We start from the raw sequence: 10999 nt of genomic DNA on the forward strand, positions 1-10999 counted from the left end.
CAGTTTCTGAAGCAGAATGCTGTGAGAAACTGTGTCAAAGGCTTTACTGAAGTCCAAGAAGACTACATCCACAGCCTTTGCCCAAACAGCCACAGCTTTCGACTTCCCCTTGTATAACAGATGCTCCCGTCTCTTCACTATGTCGGCAGCTTTTCATTGGACTTGCTCCAGTACGGCCATGCTTCTCTTGTAGTGGAAAGTGCAGCACTGGCCACGGCACTGCAGCACTGGTGGTGCCACCCCTGAGTAGAGGGAAAGCACCACCTCCCCTGACCTGCTGGTGAAGTCTTTTCTAACACAGCCTGGGATGCTGTTGGCCGCCTTTGCCAGAAGAACACGTTGCATGTTGTGTCCTGAATTGTTTACCACTTACATTGCAAAGTTCATCGCTTTCCTGTGGCACACATCATCCAGGAAAACGCAAAGGCTCAAAGGGTTGTGGCCAGTGGGTTTGATAGGAACATTACACCAACGTACCCCGTCCGCACAAGCACAAGATTCATTAAGAAGAGGTTCAAGAGCTGCAGCTTGAAAGACAATCTGTCAACAATCTGTCAGACAACAATCAAGGCTCTTTTTTCTATCCAGAGTCGACATAAACAAGTCTTCTGCTCTAAAGTCACCTGCTTGCTAGACAGAGATTGATGCGAATGTGCTTAAGCCATTTTCAGCAGAACTGTGGAAGTCGGAGATCTTTTAAAGACGGTATAATATATATTATATATTAATATATATATTAATATATATATTAATAAAGACTTTTTTATATTAATGGATATATTATATATTAATATATATATATATAAATACATATATATATATTAATAAAGACTTTTTATTTTTTCACTCATGCTGATAAAAGGTCTTTTTCAGTGCCTTTTTGTGGAAGCGGAGCAGTAACTAACTATGTGCTCTACAACAAAACCAGAAAACTTGTTTTGCTACCAGCCAACTGAAAAGACACTGGCACCGTTAAGCCCCTGGTTTTACACAGAGGCTTAGTCGACTGGATACTCTCAAGTGATAGCGTGTTAATGCGGTACTGAAAAAAAAACACCCCCTGCAAAGAGACGCTCCAAAGCTTTTCTTGAAACTGGGTTATGTAGCACCTAACAACAGAAAAGCTTCTCTCATGAAAAAGTACGTGCCCTTGAGGGAAGAGCAACTGCTTCAACCACGCGTGATGTTCCAAGGTCATACTGTCAGAGAACACTTCTCTCTGCTTCTTCTAATCCAACCAGCAGTCCAGTTCTCTTCTCCCAGGAAAACCGCACCATTTCGTGTCTTGGAGGGGGGCGCATCACTGTTTTCTGACCTAGAGCATCCTGCTTCGTGGGCGCTGGTGTCTGCAAGAAGCTGTTCCATAAGAGCATCCTGCAGCTGTGTCCTCTGACTCCTTTCCTCCTCGAGCTGTTGTCTTAAGTCTGTCACCTGCCCCTACTGCTGTATGCCGACAATGACCATAAAAAGGAATACTGGTAACCAGAGTACCCCACCAAAAACTAACAAAAATAATAATTCCTTATCGCAGCACAATTTCTTTAATACTACAGGGATCTTCCTTCCCGTTTAACTTTTTTTCTTTCAACAGATAAAGGCCACCCTTATACTTAACAGCAAGGGCTGTGTCTGTCCTCTTACTCAGAAAAGATGCATCAGTCACTCGCTAAAGGGTAAACGTCAGCCCTAGTCTTTTGGTCTTCCAATGACAGTTAGATAAACCATCATTAAATCAATACCTCCTGGTCCATGGCAGACCTGTAGAGTAGAGGGTGCTCTCGTCCACGCGATAAAAGTGTCCTGAGATGTTTTACTGGCAAAACACAACCAGGCTCATTACTGTCTTTTTCTTAAATAAATTTTATTCCAACAGATGCATTTGAATTCACCATCAATAAATAAATATCTAAGATACACAAACAAAAAATAAGCACTTAACATAGTTTACGCTTATCAGGCAGACAGAGACATTTGCCTGCCTCAGATGTAGGAGGACATGCCCTTTTCTCCTGCTTCAATGGGAGGAAGAAAGGATGTTCCAGTGCTTCTTCCAGAGTAATGCGTGTGGCTGGGTCATACTCCAGCATCTTCCCAATCAGATCAAAAAGGTTCTCGTGGTCAGAATCGTGGCACGTCATGTATTCCTTCACGAAGAAAACAACAAAACACGGGCTTCCAATCTTAGAATTGCACTTGGAGCTCCTCTGCCCAGAAGCATCTTCCCCCTGCTATCTTACCTTCAGGGGTTTACAGCACCCTGAGACATATTGCCCAGATGCACTGCGTTCATCCCAGGCCAGACGGCCTTTACGGAAATACTTCTTCTTCCTTGAAGACACAACTCTCTTTATCATGTGATCCGGCAAAGGGCCCAGTAATCGCTCCATCATTGCCAGGTGCTCTATGTCGTCATCGGGCTGCAGGGAAGTCAAGAGAGACGTTTTTCGTTCCTTGTTCAGAGGAAGTTATCAAGAAGCACACACCAGCCTGACTTCATGTTTGACTGTACCCTGCAAACAATAACCTGAAACTGATCGACGAAAAAATGAGAGGCTCGAGTTCTCTGTTTCCTGAAAGAATTTATAAGCTACTGGATTTCATTCCCCTTGATCTTGCCTTGGTGTTTTTTCTTCCTCTCTTCTTCAAGTTCCGTTTCAGCAATACTGTCAAGAGGACAGGATTCAATCCTTTGAGTAGTATTTGCTGATGGTGATAGATGAAGCCACATCTGGTATTAAGGTGCCTTGTAAATTCCAAAAGTTAACAGGGCGACCCTTCATTTCAAGACGCTGCCAAAATGTCTGCTGAAAGTAACTTGTCAAAATCTGCTGCTGAGAACGTTCCTTGTGGCCTACATCTTCCGTTCTCATCAACTTGGCACCACAGAGAAATGCAGCTTACTTTCTCGCACAGACCATTGCCTTTAGTCCCCACCTCTCCGTGGCTTATGTTCATCAAGTTGGGAAGCGCTATGCATGCTGCATGCTTTTGAGGGACAGAGTTGCCTACCTCAAATACTAAGACTCCACGGTAGTATTCCAGGAGAATACATCCTATGCTCCACACATCGCATGGATGTGACCATCCGAGCTCTGTGAAAAGATTCAGGTTGTTAATGTTTACAGCAGACTACAAACAGCTCAATAGCTCAAGCAAGACACCAAGCACTTCTCTAGCTCCATTCAACAGCACACAAAAACACATACGTGAAAGATCAGTCAAACAAACAGACTCCTACTGACCTAGGACCACCTCGGGAGCTCTGTAAGCTCTGGCGGTCACTGAAGGCTTATGATATTTGTGATCATAAGTGGCGCACCCAAAATCCACAACTTTGATATCCGGGTTTCTCAGCCTGCGTTCCTTACGTCTCTGAAACGAAAGGTGATGGGATGCAAGTGACCAAATAAACGCAGAGGATGGCTGAGGGGGAGGAAGGTGGGGAGGAGGATGGCAACTAACCAGTTTGGGGTTGTACTCTTCTACATAGTCAGAGTTCACATAGACAATATTGTCTGTCTTCAGATCTGTATGTGTCAACTTCTTCATGTGCAAAACTGCAAGAGAACTCATACAGTTAGCGGGATCTGCAAAGAAACTTTAACAAATAAAGCAAAGAGGAAACACACTTACAGTTGACAGAGGTGCAGATCTGATAAGCCATGTGTCTGATGTCGTCCAGGCTAAATGGCGAGAAGTCGTTGTTGCTCATAAAGTCAAAGGTGCTGAGCCCCAGGAGCTCAAAAACAATGCAGACGTGTCCATGGTACTCAAACCATCCCAACATCTGAACGCAGTGACTGCAAAAGCAGGAAAACACATGCATTGCAACAGCAAGTTGTGCAGCGCTCACACGCACACTGTGTGCACTAGAAGAACACTAGAAGAAGTCTTCGAGCCAAAACACATCACGGTTGGCTTTGTGTGCTTACTAGGCATTGCTGGGGTCTGATGCTTTTAAATCTTCCAGCACTTGTATTTCCTCACGAGCCGCGTCGGAGGACCAATCCAAATCCTTTGCTATTTTCACTGCAACATGTCTGCCTCCACTAAAAAGAAAGGTTTTAACAGAGATCAGAACAGTTGAGAATTTTCAAGTCAGACTGCTGGGTCATTATCACCCCATCTGCCTTGTTCCTAACACTGGAAACCCTCTGGGAAAAGGTCAGACTGACTTCATATAACCCAGAGTCATCTGTGCGCAAACACAACTAAAACTTCATCTTTACATTTTGAAAACACACTCGATCCTTTCAATATCAGTATTATTCTTCAAGCCCCTTTTACCTCCCCTTTGTTTCTATGGATGCTGGGCTAATACTGGAGAAACTTCCCCACTTCACAGCCTAAGACGACCGTTAATCTAAAATGGCAAGCCGCCTTCAGCCCTCCGCGTAGTAAAGATGTCACTGAAGTGTCAAATGCCTTCTGCCGGGACTGGAAAGACAATCTCCTTCCATACTGTTTTGCACACAGCAGAAGTGCCGTCAAACACAAAATATGTCCTTGATTTATAGTGCACGCTCGGCTAGAACCCAAACGGGGCTGCGTCCTCACAGATGATGCTTTAAGGGAAGCTACACGATGTCAGACGTTGCTCATTATCCAGAGCTGGGGTGGCACAGGCCCCAAGACTACCCAGTGTGCGGCTGCATGGACCAACGTACACTTCTGTTTGGCAACTGCGGTCACCTTAGGGAAATACAGAGAGCAGCACACGAGGAAGCAAAGAGAAAGCTTGATAGGACCAGAAAGCACTCCCTGAACCTCACACTGAGAGTCTCAGTAAGAAAAATAACAGGAGCTGAATTAAAAGACTTACGCTTCGTGATCCATGCATTCCACTACTCTTGCGTAATGACCGTCATCCAACACAGCAACAACCTCGTCTATAAAGAAAAGAACTTTTAGTCACCAAAGTGGTGAAGCTACTCAGTTATTAAATTGCCTAGCAAATAATCAACAATAAACAGAGATAAAGCAAACAAGCAGAAGGACTACGTACTATCACTGAAGGTTGTTCTAGGCTGTGCTCTAAATAGTAAATATCTGGTCTTAGAGATGTTACAGGACAATTGTCTTCAAAGTACATTTACAGGGATCCCATCCCAGTAGGTTCATTGACTTTGTTGAATACTTTTTTTTTTTTGGGGGGGGGGGGGTGGGGGTAAGGGAAAAAGCCTCAAGGCATACACTTAATAATATTTATAATAGATTATTAAAGAAACCAGTCCCACTCCCAAGCAAAAAGTCAAGAGAGAAAAAAAAGAGAGAACCCCCTCGCATCTTACGCTAAAAGAACTTATTCTGTGTGAAAAGATAAAAAAACGTTGAAAAATATTCTATACATCTTGCATTGAGCACGTCTCCTCTCTGACACATCAGGTGACCCGCCTCCTCATCCTCTACACAGCTGGCTGTTCTCCTTCGACGACTCGCCTGGAACGGCACCAAGATTGTCCAGACAGTCAACAAACACGAGTGAATTCAGCTCAGAGTACAAATCGCCTTCATCAGGGAGGCAGTCGGGCACTCACATACACGCCAGGCCACAAACAGTTGGCAGGAGCAATTTCCAATTCAGCCTACGGGAACTTACGGGGCGCATCGTTTATGTTACAGGGCAAAAAGGTGACAAGGAAGAGATTTTGGGATGAGATACAGGGGCAAGGCAACAGAAAACTACAAGGCAATTGTTTTCCTTTGACAAGATTGGTTCCCTGAATTTTGCTTCAGGATTTCAGTGCCCATATTCTTGTTTCAAGCAAAAGGATTTAACAGTTCTCTTCTATACATCAAGGGTGTCTTTCAGGTGTGTCTTCAAGAGACAGAGGACAGAATGTTCTTCTGTATTTCCATATACAATTGCCTTTTGGCCACATCAAAATACTCCTCTGAAGTAACTGAGATTACATCGCCACCCTGCATTTTTGATAAGAATTGTCTGGCACATGGCACACAGCTTACACGTGAACTTTAGGCCGTCACAGCTGAAGATCTTCCATTATAAATCCTATCTGCAGCTTTCTAAAGAGCTAAATGGATAATAAAGATCAGAACAACTGCCCCTCTAGCGGGCAGATGTCATACATATCTGACTCTACAGATTTTTCAGTCATACTTAGAACATCTTACTAAACGCGTTTTTACAAAAGTAAAAGTCAGATGTCATCTCCTTGTTGTTTCCACGATCCTGAGTCAAAAGCAAGTTTAAAAAACCTGGGCTTGCAGTTTTGAGTAGCGCCAAAATAAATGCCTGTCCTCAGAGAAATTCTGAAGGCACGAGAGAGATGCCTCTATTTCAGGCACTCCGGTGGATGGTTCTCGTTCACTAATCTGGTCAAATACATCCCAGGAACAAAACAGCAAGACTGTCCTGTGTACTATCACAAGTGTGCCTGCAAACTATACATTTTCACTCAAGAAAATCAAATCCCAGCAAAAAGAATAGGCCACTAATATCAGCAAAAGGAATAAACTACTGCAGATATTCAGAGGGACTGGAACGTGCCTGCAGCTCCCTTTTGTGACTGCTCGTTCTGCTTTGATCCAGTTTGCAGCGCTTGCTCTCCTGTGCACCGCTTGCTGATCTCTCTCTCTTTTGAGGCCTCTTGCCTCTTGCAAGACGTGGTTTCTTCTGTTGGGTCTCTGGTGCACCGCTTGCTAATCTCTCTCTCTTTTGAGGCCTCTTGCCTCTTGCAAGACGTGGTTTCTTCTGTTGGGTCTCTGGTGCACCGCTTGCTGATCTCTTTGCCTTTTTTGCCCTCTTGCATTTTTCAAGATCCATTTTACAGCGCTTGCTCTCCTGTGGACCACTTGGTGATCCCCTCTTTCTCTTTTCCGCCCTGTTGCATCTTCCAAGATCCGGACTTTCTTTTTGATCCATGTCAGGATAATTAGTTTGCTTGGAATACCGCGTCTGTAACCAAGATATTCACTCTTTGAATTGCATCTCACGGACAAAAAACACATTCACAAAGCCATCACCCATCAAATGAAGGCTAAAAGGAACACTGTCCTTTCGTAGAATCCGCAAAACATAGAAAGCTTTGAGTTGGAAGGGACCTCAAAGCCCATCCAGTTCCAAACCCCCTGCCACGGGCAGGGACACCTCCCACCAGACCAGGCTGCCCAAGGCCCCATCCAGCCTGGCGTTGAACACCTCCAGGGATGGGGCAGACACAGCTTCCCTGGGCAACCTGGGCCAGAACCTCACCACCCTCAAAGGGAGGAATTTCTCCCTAATATCCCGTAGAGGGGCAGAATCCCCTCCCTGGACTTGCTGGACACGCTGCTTTTGATGCAGCCCAGGACACGGTTGGCCTTCTGGGCTGCGAGCATACATTGCCCACTCCTGTCGAGCTTCTCGTCAATCAGCACCCCCAAGTCCTTCTCCGCAGGGCTGCTCTCAATCACATCATCCCCAGCCTGCAGTGAAACAGCAGATTGTCCTGACCCCGCTGTAGGACCTTGCCCTTGGCCTTGTTGAGCCTCACGAGGTTCACATAGTCCCACTTCTCCAGCCTCTCCGGGTCCCCCGGGATGACTTGCCATCCTTCTGGTGTAACAACTGCAGCGCTCAGCTTGGTGTCATCTGCAGATTTGCTGAGGGTGCCCTCGATCGCACTGTCTCTTTCACTGACGAAGATATTAAACAGCAGGAGTCCCAGGACGGACCCCTCGGATCTCCATCCGGACGGCAAGCCCTGGACCAAAACTTACTGGGTGCGACCATCCGACCAATTCCTTACCCCCTGAACAGTCCACCCATCAAACCCATCTCTCTCCAGTTTAGAGAGAAGGATGTTGGGGGGGGATGTTGGGATTTGGGGGACGCTGGCGTCCCCTCGGGCAGGAGAGCACGTTACCTGTCTTCAGCAATGATCTCTGACGCACTCGAGGAGCGTCCTGGATGGCGCCCAGCTCGCCGTGCTACACAGCGTGCCCGTAGCGCAAGCCAAGCCCCGGGTTCCCCCCGTCGCCTCGCTCTCTCCTTCTCCCCAAAAAGCTCCCGACCTGACCCGTCGGTGGCTGCTCTTCAGAGACAGCTCTTCACACTCTTCCTTCCCCTCGGAGCTTTTTCCCAGCGGTTCAGAAGCCCCCGGAGCAGCCGTGCACCGCCTGTCCCGCTCGGAGACAGCCTCCTGCCCGCCGCCCGCAGCTCTGCCGCTGCCGCTGCCGCTGCTCCGCACCGCGGGGACATGGGATGGGCCCGCGGCGGCGTCACAAAGGGACGATGCCGCACACGCCTTTGTTTGCTTTTAACCCTCACCTCGCCGTTGGGAGCCCACGTACCAGTGCAGAAGAACGCTGCGCTGTCATACGGGCTCCGAGATTTCTTGCTTTGTTAAGTGAACGATACGCATTCCCCTTTACTTGTGGAGGTCATCACAAGGAGATTTTTCCACTTTGTGTGTTTCCAGGGTTAACGCGGGTTGATAAACTTTTGGTGACTCCTGTGTTTTTCGTATGTTGTCTCTTTTGAACTCCTTATTTTTAAACTTAAAGTCCTGTTTCTTGTTTGAAAACTGTCTTTCATATGGGGAGAGCTTTTTGCTCAAAGCCTGAAGGAATAAAAAATCCAGCTTTCCCTCACCAGAAGACGGTGCTGCGCAGTGCAGTTTGGAAAACACGTCTCAGAATAGCCACTGGTTATAATTGTTTTCCTGTCTGGGGAGCCTGATATTAGAGGTGCATTTCACCAAGGCTTTATTTGGTTTAGCAGCTGATTAATATAGGCAGGATTTCTGACCGGTACAGTAGAGCTAGTGGCCAGTTCCACAGTCTGTCTTTGGAACTGGAATTCCTCTGGAAATTCCTGCCTGCACTCCTCGGGCTTTAAAAATCCAAGCAGTTTAGAACCATGGAGTGGCTGAGGCTGGAAGATGTCTCTGGAGACGGTCTAGCCCAACCCACCAGCTCAAACCAGGATCAGCTAGGGCAGGTTGCTTAGGACCACATCTACCTGGACATTCTAATATCCTGTTCCAGTGTTCCATCACTCTCACGGGGAGAAAGGTGCTTTATCCATGGTTAAACACTTTCCAGTATTTCAGCTTGAGCCTTTGTTTCATGTCCTATCACTGAACACCACTGAGAAGAGTCCGTCTCTGCTGTCTTTATTCCCCTCATCCATTATCGAAGGTTATACACACTGATAACACGCCCTGAGCTTTCTCTTCTCTAGGCTAAACAGAATCACAGAATCACAGAATCACAAGGTTGGAAAGGACCCATTGGATCATCGAGTCCAACCATTCCTAACGCTCCCTAAACCATGTCCCTCAGCACTTCATCCACCCATTCCTTAAACACCTCCAGGGAAGGTGACTCGACCACCTCCCTGGGCAGCCTCTGCCAGTGCCCAATGACTCTCACTGTAAAGAATTTTTTTTCTGATATCCAACCTGAACCTCCCCTGACGGAGCTTCAGGCCATTCCCACTTGTCCTGTCCGCTGTCACTTGGGAGAAAAGGCCAGCTCCCTCCTCTCCACAACCTCCTTTCAGGTAGTTGTAGAGAGTAATAAGGTCTCCCCTCAGCCTCCTCTTCTCCAGGCTAAACAACCCCAGCTCTCTCAGCCGCTCCTCATAAGACTTGTTCTCCAGCCCCCTCACCAGCTTTGTTGCTCTTCTCTGGACACGCTCCAGAGCCTCAACATCCTTCTTGTGGTGAGGGGTCCAGAACTGAACACAGGATTCGAGGTGCGGTCTCACCAGTGCTGAGTACAGAGGGAGAATAACCTTCCTGGACCTGCGGGTGACCCCATTTCTGATACAAGCCAAGATGCCGTTGGCCTTCTTGGCCACCTGGGCACACTGCTGGCTCATGTTCAGTCGGCTGTCAACCAGCACCCCCAGGTCCTTCTCTTCCGTGCAGCTCTCCAGCCATTCTTCCCCCACTCTGTAGCGCTGCATAGGGTTGTTGTGCCCCAAGTGCAGGACCCGGCATTTGGCCTTGTTAAACCTCATGCCATTGGTCTCGGCCCAGCAGTCCAGCCTGTTCAGATCCCTTTGCAGAGCCTCCCTACCCTCCAGCAGATCCACACTTCCTCCCAGCTTAGTGTCATCTGCAAACTTGCTGAGGGTGCACTCAATGCCTTCATCCAGGTCATTGATAAAGACATTGAACAGGGCTGGACCCAGTACTGAGCCCTGAGGAACTCCACTTGTGACTGGCCTCCAGCTGGAGTTAACTCCATTGACCACCACTCTCTGGGCCGGCCATCCAACCAGTTTTCAACCCAGGAGAGTGTGCGCCTGTCCAGGCCAGAGGCTGACAGTTTCTGAAGCAGAATGCTGTGAGAAACTGTGTCAAAGGCTTTACTGAAGTCCAAGAAGACTACATCCACAGCCTTTGCCCAAACAGCCACAGCTTTCGACTTCCCCTTGTATAACAGATGCTCCTGTCTCTTCACTATGTCGGCAGCTTTTCATTGGACTTGCTCCAGTACGGCCATGCTTCTCTTGTAGTGGAAAGTGCAGCACTGGTGGTGCCACCCCTGAGTAGAGGGAAAGCACCACCTCCCCTGACCTGCTGGTGAAGCCTTTTCTAACACAGCCTGGGATGCTGTTGGCCGCCTTTGCCAGAAGAACACGTTGCATGTTGTGTCCTGAATTGTTTACCACTTACATTGCAAAGTTCATCGCTTTCCTGTGGCACACATCATCCAGGAAAACTCCGGGTTTAATCTGTTCACTCAGCCACGAGGAATAACAGGCTCCAAAAACTCATTTTGAAGAGCCACAGAATAAGTCAGGTATGAGGACTTAACAACACTTTCTGATGAAAGTTCAGGCTGGTTTTGATGAAAAAATGGTAAAAATGGATGCCTGACTTAAGCTCCTGAAGTCACGCCTATAAACCAGTAGTCTGAGGCTCTGAAAAATATCTGAGTTATATAACATTCTGCTTGTGTGTGTTAGAAATCTATGAAGGTCCAAATCTGTCACATGCTCAGGAACATACTTAGCTTGACTGTCTGGAGGAGGCAGGTAATA

At 47.2% G+C, this 10999-nt stretch overlaps 1 protein-coding gene across 1 annotated transcript; it reads right to left on the minus strand.

The window, feature by feature from the left end:
• Window positions 1-1934: 1934 nt before the first annotated feature.
• Window positions 1935-7967, minus strand: LOC128852489 (dual specificity protein kinase CLK1-like). Its single transcript, XM_054069844.1, has 10 exons — window positions 7869-7967; window positions 5349-5439; window positions 4823-4889; window positions 3933-4049; window positions 3634-3800; window positions 3463-3557; window positions 3243-3372; window positions 3010-3092; window positions 2238-2417; window positions 1935-2144 (listed from the first exon to the last, which is right to left on the minus strand). The coding sequence occupies exons 2-10, from the start codon at window positions 5380-5382 to the stop codon at window positions 1935-1937; spliced, it is 1083 nt and encodes a 360-aa protein (XP_053925819.1). The 5' UTR covers window positions 5383-5439; window positions 7869-7967.
• Window positions 7968-10999: the final 3032 nt, after the last annotated feature.

This window comes from Cuculus canorus, chromosome 6 (assembly GCF_017976375.1).
Source record: "Cuculus canorus isolate bCucCan1 chromosome 6, bCucCan1.pri, whole genome shotgun sequence".
Classification (NCBI taxonomy): Eukaryota; Metazoa; Chordata; class Aves; order Cuculiformes; family Cuculidae; genus Cuculus; species Cuculus canorus.